The sequence below is a fragment of the Crotalus tigris genome, unplaced genomic scaffold, assembly GCF_016545835.1.
Source record: "Crotalus tigris isolate CLP2741 ecotype Arizona unplaced genomic scaffold, ASM1654583v1 scf7180000018368.3068619, whole genome shotgun sequence".
In the NCBI taxonomy this organism is placed as follows: Eukaryota; Metazoa; Chordata; class Lepidosauria; order Squamata; family Viperidae; genus Crotalus; species Crotalus tigris.
Window position 1 is genome coordinate 328969 of NW_024096968.1, and position 15312 is coordinate 344280.

The window sequence follows — 15312 nt, forward strand, 5'->3', positions numbered from 1 at the left end:
CTGGGATAGAATGGTAACCAATGAAATGACACACTATTATAACTTCTGGTTTAAAGTTAATAAACATGTCACTCTAAGTTTGGCAAAACCATTGTGAATCAGTACCCTCTCAAAAACGTCCAACAAATAATAGGGATTTTCCGCATCCAAAGAAAGAACATTTGATGGATTCAGCCTGTTTTGAGTTTAAACAATCACATTAATTAAAAACCCAATATTACTAGAATGTTGATAAGGTTCCAAGGAATGAAATGTCAGAAAATAATCTAAATGGAAGTGAATGTGACATATGCAAAAAGGAAGGGTTAACAGAAAGTCAAATGTTCACTAGACTGAATTCATGCATATAATTCTGCGAAGTATTCCAAATGTGGAGTATAATTTTGGTGAGGGGAAATTGTGATCTAGAAAGGAATTCGGATCTCTAATATATGTTCTACTAATTTGCATACTATTGAAGAAGGTTCAGAAATCTATAATAAGAGTATCTAGACTCGAAAGTGTTGTAGTTTTTAAAACGAGAACCACCTCTAATGCCTTTTTCAAATGAGGCTACCTGAGGCATCTCAGCCCAAATATTTAGATTAATTCTGGTTTCAGAAAAGATTTTTGATACTTAATATTGGTTACTGCAAGTGATGCTTTCTGTATTGATGTTTTGCTTTTATGCATAATTTAAATAACACATTTTGATTATGCAATTTAACAAACTGCAAACGTTTGTTAATAGGGATAGTTGGTAGACCGCTATTTGGTTAAAGTACACTGAAATGAACATGAAATATAATAATAAATATAGTTTCTCCCGTTTAATGAAATCTGCCCTTTGCTAATACTTGCTTTCAGATTTTTTCCTTTTTCTTATATGCCTCCTTCCTACCATCATTTTGTTTGTTTTACATTGTTGTATGTATGGCAAATGTTATGTTAAAGTAATATGACTACTGGCTTCCCAAATCCTTTTTCCAATGATAGATAACATGATTTCCTTCCTTCCTTTCTTCCTTCCTTCCTTCCTTCCTTCCTTCCTTCCTTCCTTCCTTCCTTCCTTCCTTCCTTCCTTCCTTCCTTCCTTCCTTCCTTCCTTCCTTCCTCCCTCCCTCCCTCCCTCCCTCCCTCCCTCCCTCCCTCCCTCCCTCCCTCCCTCCCTGTGTTACAATTACTTCACTTTCCCCAATGTTAAACCAAATCCGGAAGGTTTTAGCTTATGATCTAAAAATGCCACTCCCTATAAAGAATACAAGTCACTTATGATGTAATTCTTGCATCATGACAAAGATCTGGAATGTCTAGTCATATTTTTCTTAAGTCACATGGATATCCAAATGGCGGATGTATACATTCCAGTCATCCTTAACATGTGAAGATGAAGGAGATCTTTTCCTTGGCTCACAGTAAGACAGGGAACATCTATCTAGGATTCCTGTAAAGGATACCGTAAAGGATTTTGCCAAGAGTGGCCTGCTTGCTGCTGGCAGTTTCTGTTGCTGACTGAATGAGTAGCTTCTGTTTTAGTGAGATGCAAAAACATGACAAAGTTGGCATTACACCAAGCTATAATGTGGGATTAAACAGGTAGGTTAAATGTTGGTATTGAGTAAAAACTGTGGCTGATATAATTGGACTGCTGATACTAAATGCTATAATCAGTGCATTGGGATATTTCATTGATATCCATGGTAAATACACCAAATTATTTTTACAGATGAGAGGGCAAAGGAATTTGAAGCAAAGAAATGACAGTATAAGGAATTCTGTCTGTAGCCAGCCTCTTCCAACTTAATGTAATTTTAGGGCTATTTTTCATAATGCTGAATACTGAATTTGGGAACTGTAATGGAAATTCTTTTGAAACTTTCCAGATACATGGTTATGTGGATTTGCCTTCATGGAGGTTGGTTCACAATTCTCTAGGGCCAATTGTGATGGAATCTCTGAGACATACATCTCTAGCTTCTTTGAAATAAACCTAATGGAGTACATCTGCTCTGCTAACTAAATTTTGCTAAGGTTGAATTGGAGTGTGGGGCTGTACATTTATTTGGAGTTTTTGCTGTTTTTGCAACCAGACACTAACTTAAGATTTAACAATTCTATCATACCATTGCTCAGTTTTCATCTTACTTAAATCTTAAGGCTTATATGATGGTAATATAAGAACTAATTCTGGAAAAAAATGATTTACAGAAATATATTGTAAAGAGCAGTGGTTCTCAACCTTTCTAATGCCGTGACCCCATAATACAGTTCCCCATGTTGTGGTGACCCCCAAGTGGGTGTGGCCACCAATAAGAGGGAGTAGGACAGCTAGGGAAAAGGAAAAAAAATGGCGGACAGCGTGGTTTGGCGACCCCCGTGAAATGGTCATTCGACCCCAAATGGGGTCCCGACCCACAGGTTGAGAACCACTGGTAAAGAGATTTGGTAGTCAAACAAGAACTAGGAATACATCCCTTATCCGTATGCAAGATTTGTTAGACTGTTTTAGGGCAGAAAGTCTGAGCATCAAACAATCAACATTAACCTTCAATAGAATTGTTTTAAAAAGTATCAAACGGATTTCCATTATAGGCCATGACATTTCCTAACCAAATTAATAGACCTGAAGCTTTAGATTTCGGCAATAAATTTTGGAATACTACATCTGTATATTTTGAGCCTTGATGTCTCTGTTTGAAACATACAACCAGTAGTGGTTGGCAAGACCTTTCTGGTTTAATTTCTTCCTTAATTTTATTTATAATATTTTCCTTAGGTTTTTGGCTCTTTCTTTTTTTAAATCTTCCTCCTTTAGTAACAGGCTTTCACCAGCCTGCCTACTCATTTGTCTTGCTTCCTTCTTTTCTATGATTGGTATACATACAATCAGCAATATACTGTTAAGATGATATTTCCTCCTTTTAGAGATAATGACTAGAGTGGATTGTACTACAACTGAATGCAAATGGGAATATTTTTATTTGCCATCGCCAATATAGAGTTTGAATTGCTTTTCTCTCTAGAGGCTTTTCATAAAGCTGGTGTCATAAACACATTATTAACCAGGGTTATTGTTAATGCTAGTTTAGCACTCAGAATGGACTATTTGGCCATGATGTTTTGCTGACTTGAAAACAGAGGTGAGCAGGCTTTTTCTGCCTGAGGGCTGCTGGGTGTAGAATTAGTGATGTCATAATGTCATTGAAGTGGGTGGGACCAAATCATAAGGTGACCAACTTTTTTACAGTGAAAAGGAGCACACAAATAAATTGAAGAAAAAAAATATTGTAAATAAAAGAAACATTTTATTCATTGCAGCAATAATACAGAATACACTATAATATAATAAATGCAGAGTGGGCCCCGCGACTCCCAAAGCACCAGCCGCGCCAGCTCCGGCCCCGGGAGATAGCCTGCCATTGACATACCCCGCCTGCAGCTACCCTGCCAGCACCACCGCCCACCCTGCGCAGCCCTGTGTAGAGCGGGCCCTGCGGCTCCCACAGCATGGGGGGCAGCCAGCTGCCGCCACCCCTCACATCCCTGCCTGCAGCAGCCCCGCTGCCCCTGCCTCTTGCGCCCGCAGCCATTATTGCCCTAGCAGGGCCGAAGATCAAGAGAAACTTACTGTGGTGTCGCCACTCCAGTCTCCTCCAGGTATCTTCGGGACTAACTAGGAGATGGTGTAGTTGAGTAGCAGGGAGGGGTGCAAAGTTCCTGCCAATTTGCCTTCGCTGCAGAAACTTGCATGTGCAAAGTTTGCCGGCTGCGCTCAGCAGCAATTCCTATTGGCTTTCGAAAGCCAATAGGGGGAGTAGCACATCTCATGCAAAAGTTGAAAAAAAAAAACCATCAAAAAAAGGTGCCGGAACACCATTCTGAGCATTCTATGAGAAAAAAAAGCCCTGCAGATTAGTCTTCAAATATCGAAAAGGAGGACATGTAGGAGGACACTTTTTGAGGGAGGACAGAACTTACAAAAGGAGGACTGTCCTCCCTAAAGGAGGATGGTTGGTCACGTTACAAATCACCCAGGTTGGCATATATAGGAGATTAAAGAGTTTATGCAGAAGTGGCAAAAGGGAGCCTTAAGCCATGACATACATCAATGAAGGACAATATTTGTAGCTCAGGGTTGAAATGAGGGGTTCTTTGTGCTCTCTGAGCTTGCTTGCTTGCTCTTTACTAGCACTGATGATGTTACCTAGTTAGGATAATGAAATGTCTGTGAGAAAACGAGCAAGCTCAGAGAGCATCAAGGACCCCTCATGACATATATGTATATCTGTTTTATATTTTCTTCCCCATTTTACCCATATGCCTAATAAAGGAATAGTATGAACCAGCTCTCCTTACAGCCCTGAGGCCATCACATTTGTTGCAGAAAAACCTATATTTTGGTATGCTGTTGACCATATGTCTAAATGTTGTGACACATCAAAGATGTGGTGGTGGTAGTGGTGGTGGTAGTGGCCTATTAAGAACACTTTCCAGATAGGGTGCTTCGGTTATGTTTCAAAACCAGTCATTGTATTATCACACGATTCACACTTAATCAAGTAGTTATGCCAACGAGAGGGCTATAAAGCAATAAAAATGAAACAGGTTGTGAAAAATACTTCATAGCAGCAGCACATTTGATGGATTCATTGCAGCTATCATTGAGATGGCTTTTTCATAGTGTGCCATCGCATTTCTTCTTCCTGTGTTGTAATGTTTAATGGAGACTATTGCACCGTATTGGCTTTTACTACAATAAGAAGTGTTTTAAAATTAGGTCTCTCCACAATTTGAAATAAAGCTGTTTGAATATATAGAGTCCCAGATTGGAACCAGAAAAGTCTTCGTTTATATTACATTTGATCGAAAAGTGTCCCTTCATTTGGGACAATCTTGAAGATAATGATACCTTTATAGTGGGTAAAACCTAGAGTCTTTTAGAAATGGAGCAGTATGTAAGTTTCATAAATAAATAAATGTGTGTTTAACTGAAAAAAAAATTGCTGAGTGGTGCTGGAGTAAAACAAGATGACTTTTTCCATAAGGGTGATAGTATCATCTGGGCTTGCCTGAACAAATTATTTTTCTCATAGTTGGCCGTTATAGTAATGATGAAACCTTAAGAACATATCCCTGAGATATTTTGCTGTCTCTTTCCTTCCCATGTCTTTTTCCTTCGACAATGTCTCTTTTGTATTTTCATGGTTGCACAAGCTGTTTTGGGAACCCTTGCGTGAGGTATAAATGCTCTAAATAAATATGTTAAGCTTAATAAATTAAATAAAGTCATCTCAGCTGGGAAGAGTTTACTAAATTTAGCTTGATGGCACTATTTACTTAATTAAAGGCTTTATAACTTGGAATGTGCAAAATGTTTGCACCCATTTCAAGATGATTTTGTGAAGCATCACGTTTCAAGCATGAAGCCGCTTTTTGTCTGAAAAATATTGATTTTACACTCAAAATGGGACGTCACAAAATTTCACACTTCAGATAGGTCAAAATGAAATGTTTCACACACTCCTAATTTTAATTCTTGCATTTGTTTTGTTTTTTAAAAAATTAGTCACATCTTATAATGAAAAGAGCTGCACAGAATTTTAGCACCCGAAATACATTATGGTGATCATACCTAATCAAAATATTTATTATTTACAAAGTTTTGGATTTAAAACACGGGAACTGTAACAGACACCATGAAGAATTTTCTTTTTCAGACTGTATTTAATTTTTTTTGGCTTTCATTAAGAGTTATGTGTGCAGATGTTCAAAATTTTTATAAATTTCTTTGACAAGACTAGTCTCTTCACAACTATTTTACCCGCCTTCTTTTACAGCTTTGAGACCTACAACAAGGTTTCCGGGTTTTTGAACATATGGTGCACTAAAATTTGGGCAGCAATTCTATTAAGATCTCTGAATTAACATTAAGGTTTGAGGTTTCTGAACTTAGAAATAGTAGCTGAAAGGAAAAATAAAAGAAGTCTAGGAAGTTTGTCTCAGAAAGTCTCCTTAAAACAGTAGTTCTCAACCTTTTTAATGCCGCGACCCCCAACCGATCGTAAGTCGAGGACTACTCAACCGGTCGTAAGTCGAGGACTACTCAACTGGTGCAGCACCGTTTGCAGAATGGGACTTTTGGCGGGCTCAGCAGGGCAGAGACAGCCTGGGACAATTCCTATTGGCTTTTGAAAGCCAATAGAATTAGACTCTATTCAAGAGAGTCTATTCTATTGGCTTTCAAAAGCCAATAGAACAAAAGGGAGTAGCACAGCTAAGGAAAAGGGGAAAAAATGGTGGACTGCGTTGTTTGGCGACCCCCATGAAATGGTCGTTCGACCCCAAATGGGGTCCCGACCCACAGGTTGAGAACCACTGCCTTAAAATGAGAAAGTGGAAAATTCCATTCATTTCTGTAGTTGCAAGAGAAGTGTACTATGTCCATTTTAATTTGTGCATAGAATGTAATGAAAGCTTTCTAATAATCTGTTATTTGTTTGTTGCCATAAATGATTTGCACTTAAAATAACATTAATTTTGTTTTCTCCTCTTGTTCCTTCTGTTAATATTCTCTCCTGTTTCATAGCAATGCAAGACTGGAATGTACTACACCATTAGATGCCACAGGGGATATGGGCAGCCATGATATTCTGGAAAAAGAGGGACATGAAAACCTGAGCCAGGACCTCATCAATGGCACAACCGGTGGCAACGTGGAGGCTGCGCGGAGGCTGGCAAAGCGCCTCTATCATCTGGATAGGTTCAAACGATCTGACGTGGCAAAGCATTTGGGGAAAAAGTGTGTGTTCCAATTTTCAGCCTTTAACATTGAATCCTTAGAATGTTATGAGAATGCATCTGAGTTGATTTCCTAATAACCTGATCTATGCCTTTTCTTTTTCTGTTGAAGCAATGAGTTTAGTAAGCTGGTAGCTGAAGAATACCTCAAGTTCTTTGATTTCACGGGCATGTCTTTGGATTACTCTCTCAGGTAAGAAGAGAGTATTTTCATGTATCATTTCTCATCCAAGTAAAATGCTATACTTAAGTTATGTGTGTCTAGATGCTGCACCATGGGTAAACTAGTGCTAAACCTGTGCCAGCATCCACTTCATTTGCATACATTTAACCAGTATATAATTAGGTCCATTTTAAGTCTTTTAAATGCCTGGGAGCAGAATTCTCATTTCAGGTGCCATTCCTTTGCTCCTTCCTTCCTTCCTTCCTTCCTTCCTTCCTTCCTTCCTTCCTTCCTTCCTTCATTAATTCATATCACACATACTGTGTGTGTGTGTGTGTGTGTGTACACACACACACACACACACACACATATATATATACACACACACACACATACATATACATATACATACATACATACATCATATCTATCTATCTATCTATCTATCTATCTATCTATCTATCTATCTATCTATAAAAAATCGTTTTGAAGATACGAGTCTCGGGTATATTCGTATTCAAAAACTAAAACACAGATCACCAAGACTAAAGAATTTATTTAAAAACTTAGCTTTCGTCAGCGTCTGCTGACATCGTCAGAGTTGTAGCCAGGATTGAGAATCACGTTCTTATAGTATCTGTAATGCCAAGCATTTGGCTAGCGAGCATGTTACCAGTCTATTCGGCTCCCGCCTCCCCCATAGTTAATTGCTCTGTTGTTTCCATCACGCTTTTTGACAGCTGTTTGAATTTTGGCGCCCTGTTCCTCTCCTTGCGCCCCGCCTGTGTGGAGTGTGCGTTCTGCTGCACGCAGTCATCTTGCTACTTTTCTGACATTTGCATATGCGATGCTACCATTTCAGCTGGTTGTTTTTTCTTGCTGTCATCGTCCCTGTCCATGTTGGTTCCAAGTCTTTTGCTGTCACTCATTAGCGCCATCTGCCTCCTCTCAATCTCTCTCTCTCTCTCTCACACACACACACACATACACATATACATACACACAAAGATACACATATACACATACATACACACAAACATACACATATACACAAACATACACACAAGCATACACATATACACATACATAAACACGCACACACACACACACACATTCATTTCTAGCTTAGGATAAAAAATCGTTCATTTTTTTTTTATTTCAATATTTCCCATTCATGGCAACTTTAAGTTGTGTTAGGTTCCATTCCCAGAATTCCCCAGTTCTGGGAGTTGACATCCACATAGCTTAAAGTTGCCAGTGTTGGGGAACACTGATTTATTCATTTATCAAATATGTACTGATTAGCCACCTAGCTCAATATTTGGCTCTGGGTGGCTTTCAAACAGTTGAAAATAGCAAAACATTACAACAATTTAAAACCATAAACACTATATAAAACTACAAAAATCATAAAATTCATGGTCATGGTGAGAAGTAATTGGAATCATTTCTGGGAAAAACTCAACTTACTGAGCTAATTCAGATTTGTAGTGTAAAATACTAGTTTGATTGCCTAGCTTGAACAATAATGATCCATCTGACAGTCTTGTGCACTGAACCGTATTTTGGGAGCCATCAGAGGAAATTGTTCTTATTATCTTTTCCTATGAAGGATTCTACAGATATTTCAATGCCTGTATCCCATTAAAAGTCTGCAATCAAGTGGTCTGTGATTTTTTTTAGTATTACTTTGATTCAAAGTGAATTCTAGAAGATAAAGAGATCCGTTTCTTCTCTTCCTCCTCCACTTTCTGAATTATTTTAACTCTTACAACTGTCCAGGCAGAAGTATTTCTCATCTGTTGTTACTAGATCATTCGAACTGCAGATACCAAAAATTATAGGAGAGACTTTCAATATACAATTGCACCTGTTTTACCACAAAGTTCTATTTTCTCCTGTTACATCCAGGGAGAAATGAATGTGACATGGGCCTTGGAAAGCAGCCATCAGAGTTGAATTGGAGTAGGATGTAGTCCTGCCTCCACATGTGCCTTCTTTAAAATAGCCACAAATTAGGATGGACCTCCTATGTAATTTGTTCGTGTTTATTTTAAAAGGTTTTGTGAAAAAGTTGATTGTGCAGTTGCATGAGGTAATGGCAGGAGAAAGAACAAGAAGTAACAGCAGGGCTGTGAAAGAGTTAGAAGAGAAAACTGAAAAGTGATGACAGCTGCATCTTTTTTTTTTTTAAAAAAAAAAACATTACTGCTGTAGGTTGATAGACTTGAAGGCATGTTTTTTTCAGGATGCACGCTCTCTGCTGGAAGACACATTTAAATTAAGCCCAGTGCCAAAGGAAAACTATATCCACATAGAGCAGGGGTTCTCAACCTTGGCAACTTTAAGACTTGTGGACTTCAACTCCCAGAATTCCTCAGCCAGCTTTGCTCAGCTTTGCTGGCTGAGGAATTCTGGGAATTGAAGTCCACAAGTCTTAAAGTTGCCAAGGTTGAGAACCCCTGACATAGAGATTTCATTTAATCATGTTTAAGAAAATAGCTAATCCTATCTCTCCTTTTCCTCTTGTTTTCCTCCAATTCCTTAGTCCTAGAAATTATAGCAAAGGTTACTGTATGTTTGCTATACCTACAGATATTTCTAGCAAGTATTTGCTAGCATAAACTAGCAAATATTTTATAGATTGGCAGTAGATTTTAAAGAATCTTAAAATACATACCTCATCTTTCTTTTAAGTAGGATTAGTAGCTAAATAGTAGTAGGGTTTTGTATTGTAACATACTCAGTAATAACTGCAACCATACATACATGGGATGACACGTGCTTCATTCAAGCTATCTTCAATTCTGAAAAAGTTATCCTTAATTCATAACCTTGGAATAGGAGTAATTTGACATTGCTTTTTCCCCGTTTAAATTCTTTTTTAGGACATTTTTTAAAGCTTTTTCCCTCATCGGAGAAACTCAGGAAAGAGAGAGAGTTCTAGTTCATTTCTCCAGCAGATACCTCCAATGCAACCCCAGTGCTATTTCCACACAAGGTAACAATCCTTTCTCAGTGTTAAGATAGGTTTGTCTTATTGTCACTTTTACTCTAGCACAGTAGTTCTCAACCTTTTTAATGCCGCGACCCCCAACCGGTCGTAAGTCGAGGACTACTCAACCGGCCGTAAGTCGAGGACTACTCAACTGGTGCAGCACCGTTTGCAGAATGGGACTTTTGGCGGGCTCAGCAGGGCAGAGACAGCCTGGACAATTCCTATTGGCTTTGAAAGCCAATAGAATTAGACTCTATTCAAGAGAGTCTATTCTATTGGCTTTCAAAAGCCAATAGAATAAAAGGGAGTAGCACAGCTAAGGAAAAGGGGGGAAAATGGCGGACTGCATTGTTTGGTGACCCCCGTGAAATGGTTGTTCGACCCCAAATGGGGTCCTGACCCACAGGTTGAGAACCTCTGCTCTAGCAGACTTCATAGTGACTATTTTAATATTATAAACACACTAGACCACCCCAGAAATCCAAGATAAGCCATCCCCAGCCCAAGATGTCCATAAACCCAAACTAGCTGAGTGAAAATGCAATCCAGTCGGTTATAAAATATTTATGGCTTTCATTTATTTTTGGAATTGAGTATTCACTGAGTTTGTTGCTTGAATCACTAGAATCCTTTTCAGGTATTTGCATAAAGAACATCTTTCACCGAGGCTGTCCATCATTTATTGCCCGATTAAGGAGGCAAGCCTGATGGGTGGGAATCACTATTACGATGTGCTTGTAAGGTTTTCCTCCTTGTATAGCTTTAATTATACAAATGTATCCAAACATTTGGGAGGCCACACCGAATCAAATTCAGCAGAGCAGATCTTGTTTTCTTTTTTCTTCTGTTTTATTTAAAGCAAACGTGTGCACACACACACAAATGTTGCTGTGAATGTTTCATAATTTGAAGTTGACCTTGTGGAAAGTTTATTGAGATAAGAGGAAAAACAGAAGCCACCCCAAAGGTGCTTTTTCAAAAGGCAACTGGACTTTCTTTGTTTTTTCTTTTCTTTTTTTTTATTATAATATTTTATTGATTTTCTCATTGTACAATTGGATATTTAAAAAGCAATGTGATGACTGGGTTAATCAATAGTTCAATAGTGTACATAAATCTTTAGTATAAATCTGATGATGATGATGATAATAATAATAATAATAATAATAATAATAATAATAATAATAATAATAATAATAATAATAAGTGCCTGGAGACAGCAGAATAGACGAGAAAGAACTGGAGAAGATAACAAAATACAAAGACCTACAAATAGAAATAGAAAGACTGTGGCAAAAACAAGCCAGGGTAGTACCAATAGCAATAGGCTTCTTGGGTGCAATCCCAAAACAACTGGAGCACCACTTGAACACCATTGGCATTGACAAATTCGCTATTAGTCAATTGCAAAAGGCGGCCTTACTAGGAACTGCTTCCATCCTGTGACGATATCTGTAATACCATCAAACATCCACATCTGCCTATCCCAGGTCCTGGGTAAGGACTCGATAGGTAGACAAAATGCTAAATCCAGTCTGAACATCTGGCTGACTGTGCAATGATCCATAATAATAATAATAATAAAGTTGGAAGGGCCTTTGGAGGTCATCTAGTCCAACCCCCTGTTCAGGCAGGAAACCCTATACCATTACAGACAAATGGCTGTCCAGTCTCTTCTTAAAAACTTCCAGTGATGGAGCATTCACCACTTCTGGAGGCAGGTTGTTCCACTGATTAATTGTTCTAACTGTCAGGAAGTTTCTCCTTTGTTCTAGTTGCTTCTCTCCTTGATTAGTTTCCATCCGTTGCTTCTTGTCCTGCCTTCAGGCGTTTTGGAAAATAGCTTCACTCCCTTTACAAAAGTGGTTCTCAACCTTCCTAATGTCGCGACCCTTTAATACAGTTCCTTATGTTGTGGTGACCCCCAACCATACAATTATTTTCGTTGCTACTTCATAACTGTAATTTTGCTTAAGAACCATGTTACTAATTTAATCTCTCTCCCTCTTTCTCTCTCTTTCTCTCTCTCCATCTCTCTCTCTCCCTTTCTCTCTCTCCCTCTCTATTTCTCTTTCCCTCTTCCTCCCTCTCTTTCTCTCCCTCTCTTTCTCCCTTCCTCTTTCTCTTTCTCCCTCTTTCTTTCTCCCTCTCTTTCTCTCCCTTTTTCTTTCTCTCTCCCTCTCTCTTCCTCTTTCTTTCTCCCTATCTTTCTCCCTCTCTTTCTCTCCCTCTTTTTTCTCTCTCCCTCTCTCTTTCTCTCTCTCTCCCTTTCTCTCTGCCTCTCTTTCTCTCTCCCTCCCTCTCCCTCTTTCTCTCCCTCCCTTTTTTTCTCTCCCTCTTTCTCTCCCTCTTTCTCTTTCTCCCTCTCTTTCTCTCCCTCTCTCTTTCTCTCTCTTTCTCTCCCTCTCTCTTTCTCTCCCTCTCTCCCTCCCTCCCACCCTCTCTCTGATCGGGGATTGATTTGGAGGTGCGGAGGGGGAGGGAGTGGCCGAGGGCTACCCGTGTGACCTTGAAGTGGCCACCTTTCGAAGTACCAATGATGCTCCAGCCAGGCTTGAGCCGGGCAGAGCAGGCGATGGGAGAGGAGCGAGCCGATTGCCTTCCTGGGAGCCGGGACTCCGGTGCACCTTCCCGGCCAGCGGGGCCTATGGTAGCGCCGGGATCACGCAGTTCCCTGGGAAAGGGACTTCCTGGCCGCACTTCTCAGGGAGTGGGGCACCTGGGCGCAGGGCCAATCAGGAGCCCCACGAGGGGGCAAGCCTGCATAAGAGCCATGCCCTTTCTGTGGGGGAGGGACACAATGAGGGAGCCAATCAATCAAGGGACATAAATTCTTACTGGTGGCCGGCCTGAGCTGAGGAGTCGGTGATTGCCTCGAGGTGCTGCCATGGCCCGATGAAATCGTGCTGCGCCCGACAGGCAGTGCATAATGGCCAATGAGTGCTGGGCGGGGGTTGGTGCTTGAAAGGTGGCTACTGAGTGTGCGGCACCATTGTTGCTGTCAAGCCCCGCGGGCTCCACATTCCTATGAGGAAAGGGGCCCACGCAGCCAGCCACCGAAGCATGCAGCTGGCCGCCAGAAATGCCATGCAGGAAGAACAGCTGATGGCAGCCTACCAGGTGGTGTGTGGGACTCTGGTGCACCCTAGGATGGCCTGTCGGTGCCTGGTTAGAGCAGCTGGCTGGCACTCCATTGTGGCTGGCTCTGGCGGGGCGGGGATTCCCTGGCATCATGGAATGTGGCGCGGCAATGTCACCAATGGGTGAGGCATCCTGAGAAGGCTGCCGGCACCTGGTTGAAGCAGCTGGCTAGTGCTCTATTGTAGCCGGCTCTGCTGGTGGCGGCAGGGATCCCCCACAGTTTGCGGCTTCTGCTGCAGTGCCTGGATCGGTTTCCCAGCGGGTGGGCATTGGAATGTTCGATCGGTATCCTGGTTGAAAAACTCTGAGATAGAAGAGTGGTGTCTCGGTTCCTAAGACCATCGGAAATATGTGTTTTCTGATGGTCTTAGGCGACCCCTGTGAAAGGGTTGTTCGACCCCCAAAGGGGCCGCGACTCACAGGTTGAGAACCGCTGCTTTACAACATCAAATATTTCCTCTCTTTTTCCATTAATATCTGTTATCTCATATTGGGCTAGTACAATTCTTATTGTTATCAACTAAATAAAAACATCTTTGTTACAGTTATCAATAATTTTTAGCTTAAATATCTTAATTGCATTTGCACTTAATCCTTATATACAATCAATGTCCTGTTATTTCAGGCTTTAATTTCCCATCAATATTCAAAGTAACGCTATTATTTATGATTTCCAAGTATTTTATGTTTAGGTGACCACAAGTTTCCCTTATCTCAACTTTTTTCCTTTTTCCCTTTTCATACCAAAGTCTAATATTCTGGTTACACATCTTATCTATTTGATTATAATATTGCTCTGTTTTCTAAAAGTTATCTATTTCCCACCATATTCAACCACCTAATTGATAATACAGTATCTCCTCTAATAAATCAAAACTATTACAGGCATTGTCTGGGTTAACCAATAATTCAGTAATATGCATACATTTTTAGTTTAAGTCTAATATTAGAACATCAAATATTTCCTCTCTCTTTCCAATAATATCTGTTATCTCATATTGGGCAAAAACAATTCTTATTTTTATCAACTAAGTAGAAACATCTTTATTACATTTATCGATAATTTTTAGTGTTTCCACTTAATATCCTTGTAGGACCAATGTCCTGTTATTGCTTCCCCCCAAAAAACTTTAATTTCATTGTTTTTTCTTGAAGACGTTCTGCTTCTCATCCAAGAAGCTTCTTCAGTTCTGATTGAATTCTGACTGAGTCAGAACTGAAGGAGCTTCGTGGATAAGAAACGAAACGTCTTCAAGGAAGAACAAAGAAATCCAGTTGCCTTTTGAAAAAGCACCTTTGGGACAATCGTGACCTGGATAACTGAGAACCTCCTTAGGCAAAAGCAGAGACCGTGAACGATTGTAATCAAGTACACATGTATAAAGCGCACTCAAGCTGGTAGCTTCATAAACATAACATGTGGAAACAGCAAAGAAGAACCGGGAAGATGTTTGAGACAAATTCCCGACAGAAGTGTCCATGGAGGCTGCCTAAAAGGGTCCGATATGACAAAAATATTATACCACCCAAAGCAAACCCTGCACATATTTTCCGTATGCATCATGACATTAGCTAGAGTCTAATTCAGGCATGTGAAACTCGCAACATCATGTGATGTCGTGCGATGTATCGCGACTTTTCCCCATTGCCGGCAATGGGGTGGGCGCAATTTCGGTGTGACGCATCTGGCCCACGGGCCACGCAGTTTGACATGTCTGGTCTAGTTGGTCTCATAGGAAATGGTTTCAGTTAGACGGAGTCTGGCTAAGCCTGCTGGTTTAACAGGATTGTAGGCCCAATTGCAAAAAGTAAAACAGAATCATGATCAAATTCTGCAGCTGAGCTACTACCAGGTATAAACACCTATGCGGTGGTTCTTCAAAACATGACTTTTATGGGGTAGCTCTCCACTAATAAACAAAATCAGGCTGGCCTCCTCTCTCTACCAGTGATTTAATTTCATGAGATATCTCTTTCTTGATTAATGCTGTGTATGTCTTTATACGGAAACTGCTTTGGAGAGTGTTAATTAGGCTGCAGGGGGTTCCAGCTTAATTGGCATGGTTCTTAAACAGACGGAAAAAGTGGGAAGTGTGATTTTCTTTTTTCCTGTGTAGCTTTCTATATGTCATGCTTTGGGTGTTTTTAATCCTACAGATGGAGTCCATTGCCTCACATGTGCAATGATGCTGCTTAACACTGACCTTCACGGCCATGTGAGTATTGTGCAAAC

General features: G+C 40.2%; 1 protein-coding gene across 7 annotated transcripts in view; it reads left to right on the top strand.

Moving 5' to 3' along the window:
• Positions 1-15312, top strand: part of PSD3 (pleckstrin and Sec7 domain containing 3) — a 185849-nt gene that overhangs the window by 63463 nt on the left and 107074 nt on the right. For 6 of the 7 annotated variants that reach the window (XM_039350975.1, XM_039350978.1, XM_039350976.1 and 3 more), the window contains 4 exons: positions 6566-6778; positions 6890-6970; positions 9829-9941; positions 15237-15295. In XM_039350975.1, coding sequence (XP_039206909.1) covers positions 6566-6778; positions 6890-6970; positions 9829-9941; positions 15237-15295 — 466 coding nt within the window. Of the gene's footprint in view, positions 1-1309; positions 1576-6565; positions 6779-6889; positions 6971-9828; positions 9942-15236; positions 15296-15312 lie in introns of those variants that run through there. The other variant, XM_039350980.1, reaches the window with a different exon arrangement.